At 34.9% G+C, this 19,202-nt stretch overlaps 1 protein-coding gene across 1 annotated transcript in view; it reads left to right on the top strand.

Moving 5' to 3' along the window:
- Window positions 1-1,212: 1,212 nt before the first annotated feature.
- The window catches only part of Nagk (N-acetylglucosamine kinase), a 58,605-nt gene continuing 40,615 nt past the window's right edge, over window positions 1,213-19,202 (top strand). Inside the window, exon 1 of the mRNA XM_072523059.1 lies at window positions 1,213-1,395. Within this exon, the coding sequence (XP_072379160.1) occupies window positions 1,364-1,395 (32 nt within the window). The 5' untranslated portion in view covers window positions 1,213-1,363. The remainder of the gene's footprint in view (window positions 1,396-19,202) is intronic.

Raw genomic sequence — 19,202 nt, 5'->3', positions numbered from 1 at the left:
GGAAGACATTTGACCAATGCGTTCTTCCTATTATGATATACGGAGCAGAAATTCTCACTCTCACAAAAACAACAGCACTAAAAATGCGAGTGGCACAAAGGCGCATGGAAATATCAATTTTTGGCGTGACAAAAAAAGACAAAATAAGGAACCAAGACCTAAGAAAAAGAACAGGTATCACTAATGTCGTCGAACGTATAGCCAAGCTCAAAATGGAATTGGACAGGTCACATAGCGAGACTAAAAGACTCAAGATGAACCAGAAAACTAATTGACTGGCGCTGGACCACCAACACGCTGGATGGACGACATTAAACGAATATCCAAGAAATGACAACAAGACGCACAGAACCGTGAAGAGTGGTGAAAAATGGGAGAGACCTATGTCCAGCAGTGGACAGAAGAGGTTGCATGATGATGAATAAATTTTGCAATACCAGCTGAAGATCCAAATATTTTTTCGACTTAAATGGATCATTTTTAATAATTCAATAAAGTAATTTTTCACATGAAACGTAAAAATATGCAAAGAACTTATCAACATTTTAAAACTAAAGAAGAATTTATTTTATGAAAGTCCAGTTGTCTGAAAATGACCAGTATGTATTTCCAATATAAACGAAAACAGCACATGCTCATAAATATTTTCATTATAAAGTTCACTATCAAAAACCTATGCAACTGAATTTTCAGATATCAAAACCGTTTAGATTGGCAGATACGTCTAATAGGCCACACCATAATAAACCCAATTCATTAACGATTAAAAGACAATGTTTTAAAATTAAATAGGCTCAAAATACTTATCGGGAAATGATACAACAATGTTTGAAATTGAATTTATGTTCTTGGTGAATTGGAAAAAAATATTTAAGTTATGTTTTTGAGCCTTGAACATCGTATTTTTACGTTTTTCTCAGTTTTAATTTATTTATAACTCGAAAACGAATAAGTTTACAGAAAAACTACAAGAAACTTATTTTGTTTACAATTTCCCATTAAATAGGAAGCTTTATATATATTACGTAAGAAAGCGTTATATTATTGAAGTAACGTTATGATACTATGATACAGGAACTAGAACAAATCAGATAAAATAAATTGTTTGTAGCCCCCGCTAATCTCCTTCACTGGAACTCGAATCCTTTGATATGATTCGGTATAAAAGGAGGAGTGGCTGCACAGCCGAATATGACGTAGAAATAGATTCGGACAGTTCCGGGTGTGTTCTAAAACGTGCCCATGAACCAAACAACAAACATTCAAAAGACAGCCGGTAAAGCATACGTGTAGTTGTCAACGTGTAAAGGGAATAATTTATTTTTGGTCAATTTTGAGTGAAATTTTCAGTTATTCTTTTAATATGTCTAGGAAATTAATTGGTGGCATAGAAGGGTAAGTGTTTAATATTGATTATTAGGTAGCGTTGATTTAAATTAATGAAAATTTTGTAGGGATTTTCCAAATTATTAGTCTGGTCAAATATTAAAATTTTTAGAACGTATTTTAATAGGTCAGAAAAGTTTCTAAAAATTTCCTACTGAAAAACATTGTACAAAACAATTATATTTATTTTCTAATCAAACATACTTAACTAATTAGAATGCAATAAATATGGGCTAAAAAAAATTAGCAGATCTAAATATACCTTTATATATGGATAATTGTGTAACTTTCCTGTTCTCTGGTACCAACTTCTCCGGCAGTCATCTTCTGTTCTCTGGTATTTATTAACATATCTTTTATAACATAAATTGTAACAATTCAATTGTTAGTTCTAATTTTCTAGCAGTATTTCTAGTAACTTATGAACTGCTGAAGTTGGATAAGCTCTATTCAGATATACTTAATGGCATATTATATGATGGCCCATGTGGCAATAAATATCCGAGGATTCACCTTTTTTTTGTAGTCTGTCTATACTGCTTGGAAATTTATGTATGAAAATTACCGTAGATTTTCATGAGTAAGTATGTTGAGGATAATACCAATATTTATTAATGTACTACTTTCAAAGCTGAAGCCATTACCAAACTTAAATTTTATTCCTAATATGTTTAAAAACTCCATTGACAACATATCATCAACTAGCCTATAATTGTCCACTGCTGAACGTAGGCCTCCCGTAAAATTTTCCACCCATTTTTATCTTGAGCTTCTTGCATTAAATTAGTGTTGCGCTTTATATAATCCGTTATCTAGTCGGTGGCCGTCCTCTGATTCAATATGCCTCTTGTTTTGGTCGCCATTCCAGAATCTTTCTGGTCCATCTATCATCCGGCAATCTGGCAACATGTCCGGTTCAAACCCATTTAGGCATGAGTATTCTTTTAACTGCATCCGTGACTCTTGTTCGTCTTCTTATTTATAGGTTTGGTAGTTTATCTCTAATGGTAATACTTACCTAACATTGAACTTTCCATACTGTGTAACTTTTATTTTATTTATTGTTCCTTTTGTCAGACTTAGTGTTTCTGCACTAGTTTTATTATAGTTGCGCTACTAGTAGCGTAGTTTTATTAACTCTATCAGATATTATAACAATTTCATCTGCAAATCTTAGGTGGTTCAGATTATCTCCATTTATATTAATTCCCATATTATCTTCTCGTTCCTTTCGCTTGAACATGTATTCGAGCACAGCTGTAAACAATTTCGGGGAGATAGTATCATCCTGTCTAATTCCACGTTCTATTCGGAACTTTTTGGTCTCCTAATGAAGTCTGACACAAGCTGTACCAGTTTCGTAGATACTCTTAATCAAGGCAATATATCGGTAGTCGATGCGGCACTCAGCCAATGCTCGAAGCATTTAATGATGATCTATATTATCAAACGCTTTTTCATAGTCTACGAATATAAGAAAGATATACATGTTGTATTCTGTGCACTTTTCCATTAGCGTTTTAATAACTTGTAGATGATCATTTGTTCCGTATCTAGAGCGGAACCCAGCCTATTCGCAAGATTGGTAACTATCTAGTTTGTTCATAAGTTGTGTTGTTATTATCTTTATGAATAGTTTGTATGCCTGGGAGAGCAAACAATGTCACCTTTTTTGTGCATTATGGTTATTATTGCATTATGGCATTGGGAGGGGGTTACGCCTCTTGTCAAACAAACATTGAACATCTTTTTCAACACATTTATTAACGTTTCTCCTCCTTCTTTGATTTGTTCGATGACTATTCTATCTTCTCCAGAAGATTTATTGCTTTTCATCTCCGAGAGAGCTCTTTTTATTTCCTTTGTTGTAATAAGGGGATGTCTTCTGAGCCTACATTTGGTATGTGACTTTGATTAGGATCTGGAAGTTCTTCACGTTTATACAATTCAGAGTAAAAATCTTGAGTTCTTTTTAAAATATCTTTCTTATTTGTTTTAGTTTTTTCCTTTATATTTACAAGTTTGCAAATATTTTTTGACATATGCCACCAATGAACTTTCCAAAAATATTCATACCTAACGTCAGTTTCAGTGTAATTTTTTGTTGACATTATTGAAAATTAGTGGTGGATGACTCATCACTGGTTACCATTAGAATATACTAGGACAAAGAGCAAAATAACTAAGGAGGCGATACAAACTGTTTTATGTAGGCCAAAACAAAACTAGAAAGTAAGTTGGTATAATTCCTGATAAAGACATGAAAGAGGAAGTAGAGCAAGTAATAGGATAATGTCAGTGAAATTTATACATGGTATAGAATTGTTGAATTTACTTTGTGTCTGCATCACTAGTCAAAGTGGGTACGGATGAAAAAAGACATCTCTATGATCCATTACTAGACATACTAGGAGATATTCCTACGGAGGGGAGATTAATCGGAGAACAGATTAATCATTTTAATGCACATGTGAATAAATCCAAAACGAGTATGAAGTAAAAGTATTATTTAAAAATTCTTTATAAAAGATATTTAATTAAAATTGCCCTTTCGGGCTACATCACAGAACGTTTTCGGACTAAAGAGTCCAACCTCAGTGTTATATTACCAGGTATACATGAGTCACGCCACTAAGTATCTGGGTAAAAACCCTTAAAAAGTTACAAAATTTGTTATATGTTAAATTATTGTTAAAAATATATTGTGATAACAAATATCCTGCATGGCAACGTAAGACTCACTAATTAATTAATTAATTGCCATCTAGAATCCATTCAGACAAGGTCTGAGGGTCAGCAGTAACCCCTATTGGGAATCTTACGTTCCATGCAGGATATCTGTTAAATATTAATTAATTAATTGGCTGCCATCTAGAACAAATTCAGACAAGGTCTGAGGGTCAGCAACAACCCCTATTGGGAGTCTTACGTTGCTATGCAGGATATCTGTTAAATACTTTAACATCACGACATATTTTTAACAATAATATAACACACAACAAATTTTGTAACTTTTTAAGGTTTTTATCCAGATATTTAGTGGCTTGACTCATGTATACCTAGTACAATTACACTGATAATAGACTTTAGTCCGAAAACGTTGTGTGATGTAGCCCGAAAGGGTAATTTTAATTATATACCTTTTAAAAAGGATTTTTAAATAAAACTTTTGTGATTCATGGTATACAACCAACTAAAGGAATTTCATTTTCCTTGTTAATATGAAATGATATATGATATACTAAGTTTTGAAACTAGAAATTATATATGGTAGACTCAAAGCTGTCTATAAAGATAACTTTATAGTAAGAAAATCATAAATAAATACTGTAAGGTAGTAATTAGAGTTACTTCATGCGACCAAAATAAGTTATTTGTGCTGAATGTTATGATTGAATGTTGGATGTTTAGAGCTGAGAAATGATGTGCATTCAGACCAAAAATAGAAAAGAAAATGAGTTGAAACAAGAATGGTAATCCTAATACATATATAGAAATTTATAGTTAAATAACTCGTAAAAGAACGGATTTACCTTCCTACTATAGAATTCACAGTAAGTATGATGCAGTAATAATAGGAAGAGTCTACCTAATAAATTTTGCAATAGAACAAAAACATATATTCTGACAATATGCATAAGATTCCAACTAAAAGGAATCAATAAAAGTACATGAATAGCTCCAAATCGCGAATACTTAACCTGTGCCAGATTAAAAACAAGGACTAAGTCAATTATTATAAAACATGTAAGAAACGACATGGTCGCCGAAATCAACAGCAACCATTTCTTGGCAATAAAAAAAAAAAAATAAAATAAAAGGCGGGAAAAAAAAAGAAATTAAAAATAAAAGAAAAAAGTTGGAAATTTCAGACCTACAGATATCAGGTATCAATCGAATTCCAATATAAATGAGAGATGGCCACAGAATAGATTCAAAAAGTGTTTAAAGTGTACCCGAAAAACATACAACAACCCTATTACGCGTCACAAACCATAGCCCACTATCAGTTGTCCACCATTAGCCAGTGATATGATAAAAAAAACAAAATGCAAAAAAAATATAAGAACATGTGGGAGAATATGTATGGGAGAATAACGCAAATATTCATTTTTGTTATACATCTTTCATCTTTGCTTTCGTCCTCTCCTTAGTCATAATAATTTCTGTAATTACCAAGGCAATAATCGCAATAAACTAGCCTAACCTAAGATGATGGATCTTTAAGTAAGCGCTTCCTATCTTTAAATTTAAATAAGACAAAGTGTGTGATACATCATCGAAATTTTTTATTCATTTAAAAGGCCTCTCGATGCCATTATGTACGAAATATACATAACATTGTTCAAATATCCGCCGCGGCTTCACTGGATGGCACACATCCAAATTATCAGGCTAGATTTCACACCGATAATATGGGTTATGTTAGCTTTGAGGGCCGTTGTGATTTGTGGCGTATTCGCATAGATCTGCGACAATAGTCTAGCGGGTCAAATCGCACACACGGGATAAAAAGCTCGTGCAGAAAGCACAATGTGGCTTGAACTAGGTGAAAAGAAAGTGTTAATAATCGACCTATAGCACTAGTTGTTGATGGTGATGGCCTGGTCAACGTAGTTCTCACATATGGACCGATGATGCCGCAAGCCATAATTCACAATAAACAGTGACTTTTTCGGGAACCATTGGACGCCGTCGGATCTCATAGTTCCAAATTCATCATAAATCAACTCATTAATCCAAAAACAGGCCTTATAGCTGAAGATGATTGTTCGATGAAAATTAGAGCCAGTTTCCAACTACTTCAGAGACCATTCAGTGTTTACAGGTAATTGTCTATGGTCATTTACCTTCAGCTCCCGGGTCAGATGAATTTTATACGCAAGCAGGTTATATCACGGCAAAGTAGTGGTCTATGAAAGGCTGGTTCTTATGAGCGACGTGAAATCGACTGCCTCGGATTCTCCTCTACACTAGCACGGGCAACGGCAATGTTTTCGTTAGATCTTGCGTTTTGTCTTCGTACGGGTATTCGTTGATTGTTTACTAAATCAGAGGACTCAAATTTATCCTTTATAAACCACACTACGAATACTCCTCTTGGTATGATAATTATCGCGACCGAAAAATGAACTAAGCCCGTGGAACGTTGCCCGAACAGAACACATTTTATAAAACATTATCTTCTTCTTCAGTGCCTTATCCGGTCCGGATGTTGGCGATCATCAAGGCTATCATGGTTTTGTTGACTGCTCTGCGAAATAGCTCCGCTGAGGTCATCCCAAACCATTGTCGGAGATTTTTTAACCACGAGATACGACGGCGTCCCGGTCCACTTCTGCCAAATACTTCACCCTGCACAACGAGTTGAAGAATTCGATATTTTTCTTCGTTCCGAATCACGTGGCCGAGGTACTCAAGCTTACGTTGTTTAATTAAATTAAGCACTTCTTTTTCTTTTGTCATGCGCTGTAGGACCTCAACGTTGGTGACATGGTCCACATAAGATATTTTTAGTATCCTTCTGTATATCCACATCTCGAAGGCATCTATTCGTTTTTCAGTGGCTTGCGTCAGTGTCCAGGCTTCAACTCCATATAGTAACACTGGAAGAACGTAGCACCTCACTATCCGCATCTTGGTTCCCAAACTGAGATCACTGCAGCACAGCAAGGATCTCAACTTAATAAATGTAGACCGTGCCATTTCAATTCTGGATCTAATCTCTTGAGCGTAGTCCCATTGTACGTTGAGGGTAGTTCCGAGATAAGTGAATCTGTCGACTCTCTGGATCTCTTCGCTACCTGCCATTAGTGCCCCGGGATATAAATTTGTACGGCTGATAACCATGAATTTAGTTTTCTTAATATTGAGGTTCAGTCCATATGTTACGCTCACAGTTCGCACTCGGTCTAGTAAGGCCTGCAGATCGTTTAGGCTGATTGCTAGTAACACAGTGTCATCGGAGTAGCGGATATTATTCATGTATTCACCGTTCACTCGGATTCCCATGTCTAGGTTTGTGAGGGCTTCATTAAAAATCTCCTCAGAGTATATATTGAAAAGAGTGGGCGATAGCACACATCCTTGCCTTACTCCTCGCATGATCTTCACTTGGTCGGTCAGCTGGTCTTCGACCTTGACTTGAGCACGCTGGTTCCAGTATAAATTCATGATGATCCGAATGTCCTTCTCATCCAATCCTACTCTTTGTAGTGCGGTGACCATCTTCTGGTGCTGACAACGGTTAAATGCTTTGGCGTAGTGGCGACATCACAACTGACATCGCGGCATCTCTGAAGTAGGACTTGTAAGGTGAAAAGTGCTTCACGTGTACCCATGGAATTGCGGAATCCGAATTGCATTTCACCGACATTTTCTTTGCATTTCTTGTAAATTCTGGCATGTATGATTTTAAGAAAAATTTTAAGTGCATGACTCATAAGACTGATAGTTCGGAAATCTTCGCACGTTTTCGCAGATCGTTTTTTTGGTAGCGTTACAAATGTTGACAATAGCCATTCCTCTGGGATATTACCTGAATCGTATATGGCGTTGAACAGTTCAGTTAACTCCTTCATGCTCACTTCACTCATCACCTTAATAAGTTCAACGGGTATTTCGTCCGGACCTGTAGCCTTACCATTCTTAGACTGTTTTAAAGCAGCCTTTACCTCGCGTTCTAGAATTGACGGCCCTGTCATGCAATTTATTTCCGGAAGGTTGCCTCGGTCGTCCCAGAAAACTTCTTCGATATATATTTTTCACGTAACCAACTTCTCATTCACTGTCGTCGCCAGATTACCGTCTTTATTTATGAGGAGGTGTGTGTTTCTCCTCTTGTATTGACTAGTGGCTTCACGAATCCTTCGGTGGATATTTATATGATCGTGTTTCACTTGGAGCTCTTCGATTAGTTTACATTTTTCTTGCATCCATGTCTCCTTGGCTCTTCGTATTTCTATTTTAATTGTCTGGTTGGTTTCTTGGTATTTCTTCGCGTCCCTGTTTTTCATTAATCTTCTTTGTTCCATCATCTGCAGAATGTCATCAGTCATCCATTCTTTATTTTTTACTCTTTTTTTCTTTCCCAGATGTTCTTTTCCCGCATTCAGCATGACGTCTTTGATATAACTCCATTTTTGTTCTACACTCTGTTCTTGTTGTTGAGCCGTTTCTAGTTTTTGTCTCATTGTATCTCTCACGTTCTGACGAACTACGGGGGGTCTTTTAGAGTGTCACAATCCAGGTTCTGTTTAGGTTTATTTTTGATGAGTTTCTTTAGTTTGAGTTCTATCTGGCCCACTAATGGGTTGTGGTCCGATGAGACGTCTGCTCCTGGGAAGGTCTTCGCCGAAGTCAAGCTGTTCTTGAATCTTTTGTTAATGAGAATAAAGTCTATCTGGTTTCTGATGATATTGCTGGCTGTATCTGCAGGTGACTTCCACGTATAAAGTCATCTCGGGGGAAGTTTAAACCACGTGTTAGCAATGGTAAAATCTTCTTCCCAGCAAAATTGTATGAGTCGGTCTACTCTTTCATTTTTCTCGCCTAAGCCTTTTTGTCCGACGATGTCTTCTACACTGCTTTTGCCAACTTTGGCATTGAAATCACCCATGATGATGGTTAGCTCGTTCTTCTTGGTGTATTTTAGTGCTTTTTGTACAATTGCGTAGAACTCCTCGATATACTCTTCTGGTTTTTCTGATGTTGGAGCGTAAATTTGAATGATGTTCGTATTAACGGGTCTGATTTGCAGCTTCAGAATGACCCTGTCAGAGAGAGGTATCACGCTGATCACAGCCCCAGCGACCTTTTTGCTGAGAATCACCGCTACGCCATTCCAGTGATGTGGTTTGTTGTTTCCCGCATAGTATACCATATGCTCATCCACACAGCACTGTCCCGAGCTTGGCCATCTCATCTCGCTGATTCCCATCACGTCGATATTTAGTCTTTTCATTTCTTGAATGGTGTTGTGTATCTTTCCCCCTTCAAACATACTTCGAACATTCCAAGTACAGGTTTTTTTGTGAACGTTCCACGTGCATACTTTATCTTTATTAGTGTTTAAATATTGGTAAGGATTTAATGGTTGACAACCTGGGAAGCCTTACATTTTTGTGTTCTTCCTCCCCTGCCGGATCTTGGTATCCGAAGTCCATTATCAGTATCTTCTCCAAATTGGTTTACATTAACCATGATGAATGAACTTGGGACTATTTATGGGGTGGTTTCCCGTTGCCTTCCCCATCGCAGTGTCACAACCGATTGACTCATAATGTGAGTGGCGCCTGTGAGTATCTAGAATTAAGCCTACAGGATTTTTTTTTTATTTTCCCACAGCCTTAATCCAGTAATGAGATTACTGCTGCCTAATGTCATGTCCTCAGTTGATCCGCGGGTACTTATTTGGCTAAGCCTTATTCGTACCTGTCCTGTAATATAAAACATTATATTTGATAAAAATATTTTGATAAAACAATTTTATCATTTACACGTGTTGTTGTAGTCTATATTCATATATGGTGATTTGGCCAAATAGACTGAATAAATGACAATTTGACAGATGCAGCTTTATCAGTATGGTCGCTACCAAAAACTGTCAAAGTTCGGAAGTTCCTATTGTAAAGCTCTAAATACAAAAATTCGTAAATACGCATTTCTAACTTATTGGATTTCATTAGTATAAGTTAAAAAATACATATTTAATGTTTCTTTCTTTACATGATTTGGTAATACGACGTAGTTGAAAAATCTGATAAAATATATTTACGTTCTACTAACTGTTAACGGATCTTATCTTACTACATCGTATTATACTCGTATCTTACTACGTCTTATCTTGTACGTATCTACCAATTTTTTCTCTGATTGTTTCATAATTGGTAATAATTAATTCTACATTAGTTACATTTTTATTATTTCGTTAGAGCTGTATATTTTTACATTTGTGAAGTTTTGTAGTGATAACCTTAATTTTGGCTATACGACATCTATGATCAGATTTACATAATTTTATAAAGATACTTGTCGCCGGAGTTATAAGTTATATATATATAAGTTATATACCAGTATTGCACCATCAATTCAGTCAATTTTCTAAGATAAGGACGGAAATATTTGAGATAGAAATCCTTGAACTTTTTTTTTTCTAAAATAAGTTAATGAAAGTACTATATTATCTTCACATACCAAGTTTAATTGGAAAGAAATTGCAAGACCTACTTTTAGTAGTTGTGATGACACCGGCAGATAATTGAAAAATATATCATTTAAACCCAGCGGTACTTGCTCCACACTGACATCTAACTGTTAAAATGATTCCGATTTTGAATAAATGGTTAGGAAAAAGATTCGTAGTTCACATTTTTAGCTGACCGCTGTAATATTTGTATGAGACCTATTCCTCCGCGTACTGCATGCAATGATTATTGCATTGAGACTTATTGTAACGCTTACTGCATGCCAGAAGAACATCAGGTTTAATTTTATTACATTATCCAATGTGGATATTCTATAGGATTTTTAGTTACTGAATCGGTGTTGTTATTACCCGGTAGGTCTACTAGACAAACTTGATAAAACTGAGAATTATTGAAACATCCCTTTTCTCATTTTCTTTTAATATTTCAAATTTGAACGTATTACCGACGAATATAGACGCCAATGAGTATTTTCGTTGGTACTACTCTTGATTTTAACTTTCGGGTTTTGTAATGCGTTTATAGGCCATTGACAATGTACTTTAGAAAGGGTTTTTATTGTTTCATATGTCAATGGAACCCGAATATAAAAAAAAACACGGAGTGCTACCATTTAAAGGTGTGCGTTTTTGGGAAAAGTTGTGAAAAGTTGTTCAAAATAAAATTTTCTATCTAAATGTCACCTTTTAAAGCCAAAATTAATTTTAGTTTACAAAAATACAGATCACTACATTGTTTTATTGACCATACACCATGGCAATCGCTGTGACATGTTACGTGTTTCCATCTCTATATTCATTTCACAGTAGGTACGAATTGTCGGAATTGCCACAGTAACATTAAAAATTTCAAACGATGTTCTGAAAGAATAAACAAATAATTAATAAATCTATTACGTTCTATACCGTCCAAGAAAAAGTACAACTTGTAAGATGGTACTTTGAACCACGTGTTAGACCTGTCGATGAGGAGCGTCAAAACAGGGATATTGATATTTGTGCTTTTGTGGAAACTAGTCAACCCTGCAATAGTGTACAAATTGCTAGGGAAGTTAACGTGAATGCTCGAACTGTCCAGCGAGTTCTCAAAAGGAATGGGTATCACTGTTTTAAGATACAACCAATACAAGAACTGTTTCGGGAAGATAACTTTAGGCGGATGGAGTTTTGTGAATTTATGTTAGATAATTAGAATGAAAATGTACACTTCTTAAAAAATATTTTATTTTCTGATGAATCTTCATTTTCATTACATAAAAAACACAATCCATCCTTTGCAAGATATTATTCTCGGAAAAATGAGCACCTCAGTGTTGCAGTGCGAACGCAGCATCCGCAAAAGTTAAATGTTTGGACTGGGATGTTAGGCGAACATATTGTTGGTCCTTTTTTTATCGAAGGAAACCTAAACGGGCCCAAATATTTACAACTTTTACAGAATGAGATCATTCCAGCAGTTCGACGCCTTCCCGTTAATTTTCAGGAGGTTTATTTCCAACAGGATGGGTGTTCGGCTCACAACTCTAGAGCAACTACTGACTTCCTCAATCAAACGTGATCGACTGATAAGTACACGTAGTACAATTAAATGGCCCTCTAGATCCTGTGACTTAGCGCCTAACGATTTCTTTTTTTGGGGTTTTCTCAAAGAAAACATTTCTAGGCATAAGTTTGAGAGGTCACAAACCTAGTCGAATTAAGGGCAAAAATACTTCATTTCTCTGCAAGCATTACACCAGCTCTACTCCAAAATATGAGGAGAAATCTGTATGACAGATTTGGTTACTTTTTAGCACAAGGAGGTGGAATATTGGAGCCTTTAATTCATTAAACTGCTTTTCCAATTTTTATTTTTTGTTAGGTACATTTTACGAAGTTTGTAGGTTCTTAATTAGGTAGTATTTTTTGTGTTTAAGTTTGGAAGAATTTTATTGTTTTTTTTTTATTTAAAAGTTCAAACGATTTTTATTCTGATTTTTTTTCTTCTTTCTTGTCTTATTGTTAAAGCTTTGTCCATAAAATTTGTACAATTTTCAGTGACAATAAAGCATATTACTTATTTACTTACTTATTTATTTGTATTGCTATTAAGGCTAAAAAAATAACCAAAAAATTAGTTTTAGAGCATTATAATAAATATACTCGAGATGGGATTACAATAAATCTTAATTTCTATGGTCAACAAAACAATGTCGTTATCTGTATATTCAAAAACAAAGCAAAAAAAAAACACGGAAGCACGGAATTTTTCATTTTTGCCCCATACTCTTTTTTAATGGGGGTATAGGCATAGGCATTGCTTTACAGAAAAAACTTCTAACCTTCCTCTTCAAAGTGACGTTTGGTAAAAGTCTTTAGGATTCACAGAATCCGAGATAAGATTTTTAAGTTTTCCACTCACACCATTTTCGGCTCATTTTTCCATTTTCGACACAGTTTTAGTACATGCAATGGTACATTGTCAAGAAGGACAAAATAATTACCTTTAAAATGGTCTACAGTAGAAGGCTCTAGGACTAAGAAAGATTCGGTTTTTCAAAATTTTCTACTTTTAACGCTTTTTGCTATTTACGACAAAATACAAAAATTGCGTACGAAAGCTACACAAAACCCATTTTAATTTTTTTCGATGGGATACTCTGATTAAAAGTTTTATTTTATTTAAAAAATCGATTTCGCTCGCGTAACACATTCAAAGTCGCAGGTCGCTTCAAGCGTTGTTTCTGAAAAAAACGGTTCCTTCTACAGAAAAAGTGCTAATAGACATTTTTGATCAACATTATCTCAGCTTCATTTCTTGTTTGAACCATTTTTTTCTAAGGCGTAGAGATTCTTGGTAAATTGATGTTTTCCGTCCCCTCACCCTATACGATGGGCGTTTTAGGGGAAGACAGCGGGTAAAGGATTGACATTCTCAGGAAAATTTAGCTTGTTCGTACGATTTTTAGAGATTCAGCGGCATTTTCGTCTCTGACGACTGGAGTAACGTGAAATGAGGTGAGATTGATTAATTTTAACTTTATTTTGTTTATATTTTACACATTTTTGTATTTGTTCTATCTTTAAACACTTCACGTATTATATAAGTATCTGAAGAATAATGTTTTAACACTAGTTTTATTTTAATTTACATTTTCATTTTCAAGAAAATCCACATATCTTATAAACAAAGGGTGGTGGTCAATGGGTTGAGATTGATCATGAAGAAGCATGAAGTAGTGCTTTTAAATAAAATATGATCAATCTCAAGCCTGAATAATTCGGTCAAACAGTTTATCAAATTTTTATAAAGGGCTGAGATTGATTTTGCGGAGTGAGAATGATCACTCTATTTTTATGGTACTATTCTTTATTTATACCAAGAACAAAAGAACTTTAATAACTAAAAACGTGATTTAGAGCATTTAAAAAATAATGGATTTAACATTTTTTTATATTAATTTCTCTGCGAAAATGATACTTTTGTATTCTATCAGAATTCGTCTCAAGTGTCGGATCTGGTAGTAAAGCAATTAATTCCTTGAAGGGAACAGTGGGTAAATCATTTTCAATTATTTTGAAAATCTTCCTCGATCCTGCTGATTTAACGTCTTGAACTTCGATTTCTTCTCCTTCTAAAACTCATTTTACCTTATACAGATATAGCAAAATTCCGTCTTTTTCCGAGAAACAGACAAAAATTTCACCAGCAAGAATTTTCCTTCGTGATTTTTTCTAATGTAGCATAAAAGTATTTAACCTCCCCTTTATGTTTGTTATTATCAACATCATTCTTTTATCTAATTCAAGATTTTCATCTGCATCATCGTCACTGTACTCAAATGGTTTAGGTGCAGTAACACTTCCTGGTTCAGGTGCTAACAGTTTTCTTTTACGTCAAGATTTTTCAGAGCCGGAATGGTACCTCAAGGCTTTCAAAAAGTTAATAAGAGAGTATCTAAGTTCGACTTGATCAATAGAGTCTTGTGGTAGTTTTTCCAAAACTCGATTGAGGTTGAATGGTGCAATGCCACATGCACCAAAACCAGAAAGTAAATTTCTTTTTACAGCACTTTTCTCTCCGTGTGATTTTTTAGGTGGTACTTTATTAATGCTTTCAAGTGTTTGCTTTAAAATCTTGGGAAATATATTTTTCGGAATGCCAGAGGTTTTGGAATTTTGTATTTTTCATGATGTTAATGTTTTCCTCCAGCCAATGCAATATCCAATGGCTGACAAATTTTGATAGATTTGGCTGACAAGCATGCAAATATTATATCATTTTCTTCACATTGTCCCAGAACGTCTGGATTAAAATGCGATGCTAGGTTGTCTCCTATTAACACCTTTTTTCCATCTAGTTGCCTAGCACGTGGGAAGAAACCAGTGACAAACCTATCATTGAATGTTGACATATCAATCCAACCATGTGAGGTTCGATTATATCATGTCCCCAGTGAGAAACACGGCTGTTCGCAGATTAAGCTGCCCTTGATACCATTTTCTGTCCAACTATTTCATAAATTTTCCGACATGTATAAGACGTAAGGTGGCAGAAGTATGCCTGAGGCGGATTCACAAATCATAATAAATGTAGTAGATTTTGAATGGTTCCATATTTTTTCGAGTAGATCTGAGTAGAACCGAGTACCTCTTCGGTAGATGCACAATTTTTTTCCGGGGTCATCTGAGACGTTGGAATCGTCATAATTAAAAATATTTTCAACAGGAACGTTTTAAATCGTTTATTTTAAATTGTCAAAGTATTTTTTAATCAGGTCCGGAGATACTTCTACTCGGCTTTGGTTAATATTAGTTGCTAATCGTTTACCAGCAATACCTCGATGTCTCGTCAAAAAGCTAATTATCCAGTCAATTTGAGGGATATTCTCCTTAAATCTAGATAACTTATATCACTTTTGTCCAAAAAACTAATGTTAATGTTAAAACGCGATTAATAATGAGTATTTAAGGCTCCCCCAAACCAACGCGAATTATTCGCAGCGGATTCGTGACGGAAAGTTCGCAGTCTAATTCCTGACGGAATTCGTAAAGAACTTCATATTGAAGCGAATATATTCGCGTCATACTCGTATGTGTCTAGTATTGAGAAGAGTTGGTGACAACGAAAAACAAAGAATACTACTCAGTGATCTCAATTCTTCACAAAAATGTATACATCATCAGATGAAGAAGAAGCTCTTGTAATGTTAGCAATGGAGGACGACAATTCAAGGTAAAATTATTATCTATAGTTATCCTAAAACAACAATATGGACTATATTATGAATTTAATCTTAGGAAAAGAAGAAAATGGGTTCATGATATCAATCTAGAAAGACTGAAATGTGGGGAATATCACACGCTGATGCCTCAATTACGAAAAGACGATAAAAGATGCTACATTTATTTTAGAATGACAATAGATTGTTTCGATGAACTGTTGCACCTTGTAGAAAATGATATTAGAAAATCAGACACGAATTACCGAGAAGCTATTTCTCCCGAAGAACGGTTGGCCATAACATTAAGGTAAGAAAATGAAAAAAAAAAACTGCAGGCATTATTTATATCATTAATTTACTACAGTAAAAGAGAATAAGGATCAAAATAACTCTAAAATATACTTTATGTATTGTAAGGGTCAAAGGAATTGACATAGTTGGAAACTGATGGATTATGAGAAGCTGCTTGGTTGCAACTCTGCGCCAAGTTGTGTAGTGTAACATAATTATTTTCACAATTCACTTCATAGAACCCAGAAGTATTCGATTGTTTAGGTAATGCAGTGTCATTTGGTGAAGGTAGGGATACAACCGAAATACTTCCGACGGAAGAGGGGTTTTGATAGGTGTCTGTACTTTCAGCTCTAGATTGATGGCTATTCAAAGAACTTTCCTCCAATTGAAGCAACTCCTGCTCCATGATAACTTGCGCAATCTTCATTTTTGTTTCAATTTGCCTTCTAGGAGAGAAAGATTTTACCGTAGAAGCATGAGCCAAAAACAGTTGATCGGTAGCATCATGCACTACTCTCTTTTTGCTCTCAAAATAACTGATCATATCTTTCACAGATGTGGATGGCTCAGAATTGCGTTTTCTGTTTGTTCTGCCTGTAGAAGGAGTTTCATTTGAAAGAGTAACCCTAGGAGCTTCATTTCGAGTAGGTTTCGATGAGGAGGGTTGAATCTTATTCTGGGAATCATCTGTCTGAGTTGTTAGTAGATTTTTACTACACGTTGGTTTCTGTACTGCGGAATTTTCATCCGTTAATATATTTTCGGGTGATTCTATATTTGGGAATGCTTCAGATTCTTGTGTATCAACATCTGTGACATTGGATGCAGTCTTAGCAAAATTTAGGAACGGTTTGAACGATTCCGTATGATCTGCCCATATCCATTTTTTTTATCGCTTGCCGCTTGTCCAGTTCTAGTTTTATTAGTTCTTATGTACTTAGCGTACGTATCACGCAGATTCCTCCATTTTTTTTTAATCTCATCCCCTGAAACAAAATACTCTTTTTTAGGTATCTGGCTACCGGAGATACATTTTATACAATAGGCCATAGTTTTAGAGTCGGGTTTTCGACTGTAAGTGCCATAGTTGTAGAAGTTTGTGAAGCTTTATGTAGAAATTTGCAACATATTTACTTGCTCGAACCAACTACAGAAATATGGAAAAAATCTGAAGAAGGTTTTAGAAATACCTGGCGATTCCCAAATTGTATTGGTAGCATCGATGGCAAGCATGTTACTATCAAGTGTCCAGACAAAACAGGATCTAATTATTGGTGTTATTTGAATAAGTTTTCTACAGTATTAATGGCTATTGTTGGCCCAGATTATAGATTCATTTCAGTTGATATTGGCGGTTTTGGTAAAAACAGCGACGGTGGAATATTCGAAGCTTCCAACATGGGAAGAAGATTTGAAACAAATCAGATGGGTGTACCTGAGCCGAAAAATCTCCCAGGCCAGAATAAATTTTCCCCCGATGTCTTAATTGGAGACGAAGCCTTTGCACTAAAACCATACTTGTTGAGGCCCTTTCCATACAGTCAAAGCAGAACAGATATTTTCAAGGAAAATTATAATGTGAGGCTCTGTAAAGCGAGAAGAGTAGTAGAAAACGCTTTCGAAATATTGGCACAAAAATGGCGTATATTCTACAGACCAATGGAAACAAAAATTGATACTAGTATTCTCATTGTGAAAACTGCATGTATTTTGCATAATTTTCTAAGGACAAAAAAATGTGATGATAGATTCATAGAACTTTTAGATCCACCAGAGCCTGAACTTGGAGCATTTCAAAATTTGGACAATGACCCAAGGAGAGCTGCAAGACTGGCATTTTCTGTTCGAGAAAAATTTGCCACGTATTTTAATTCAGGACTATGAATAGATTGTTCACGATGAAAATAATGGACTCTTCTTGCAGTAAATATTTACGAACAACGAAAATCGTACTTGTCTGAACTTGTATACTTACCACAGTGGAAACAATTCAGTGCGAATCGTATGCGGTACGGAATTCCGCAGGTAATGCGAATTTTCCGCGTTGGCTTTTATTCTTCATATATGAACACAGATTGCCCACCTATTCCTTTCATGGTACTTGTTATTTAAAGTTCCGTAGGCAAATCTGTTTCTTGCGACTTATCTTAGCGAGAATCCATTCAATACATCGTGCAACACCTGATTAACTTGTTCATTAAAATTACCCTACGTTCTACTGCCTAATTTTCTTTTGCACGTTCTTCCCATTTTGATTGATATTCTTAAATCTGTAATAAAAATTATAAATTAATTTCTGGAACGTACGTAACGTGGGGTTAGATTGATCACTTGATCAATGTCACCCCATTCATTATTATCCGTCATCTTAAAAAAGCTGGAGTTAGTTAAAATGCTAGATACTTAAAATTACTATTGCAGAATCATACAAAACAATTTTATAACACTAGAAATACCGAACTTACCTCCGATTTTTCTTAAAATCAAAAGCACATAAACTATAAAAATAGGCCAAAAATGATGGTTAATTTCAAAGAAATAGAACTTCTTTCCAATTTCAATTGCAAAGTAGAATAAAAAAAAACAGAGAGCCAAGAAATGAGTATCTCCACGAACAGAAACAATTTTACAGTGTTGCCGATTGTATATACATATATTTATATACAAAGACAAATGATAAATGTCATTCCGTGAGATCAATCTCACTCCATTTTACGGTAAGTATTATTTTCTTGTGCATTTAGGTACATATATACACACCGTTTCAAGCATCACAATTTGATCACATCTTGGTTACCGTTAGTCCTAGAATATTTTACAATTGACTATTTTAAAGTATAAAAATAAGCTTTCTTTTTTGTTTAGTGATAAATACCTAAATGTAATAGAAAAAAAAGTTATAATGAGAAATTTAGTAAACTTAGGAAAAATCGTTTAAAGTAGAAAACTTTAAAGAAGAAGAAGACATTTTTTAATCTGGATTTAAATTAGTTCTAAAGCCTTCTACAGTAGACCATTTTAAAGGTCATTTATTTTTCTTTCTATTAAATGTTCCACTGCATATATCTAAACTGCGTAGAAAAAAGTTTGCGAAAAAATAGAGAAACTAACCA

The sequence above is a fragment of the Diabrotica undecimpunctata genome, chromosome 2 (genome assembly GCF_040954645.1).
Source record: "Diabrotica undecimpunctata isolate CICGRU chromosome 2, icDiaUnde3, whole genome shotgun sequence".
Classification (NCBI taxonomy): Eukaryota; Metazoa; Arthropoda; class Insecta; order Coleoptera; family Chrysomelidae; genus Diabrotica; species Diabrotica undecimpunctata.
The sequence above is the reverse complement of the archived record's forward strand: the minus strand, read 5'-3'. Positions and strand labels throughout refer to the sequence as shown.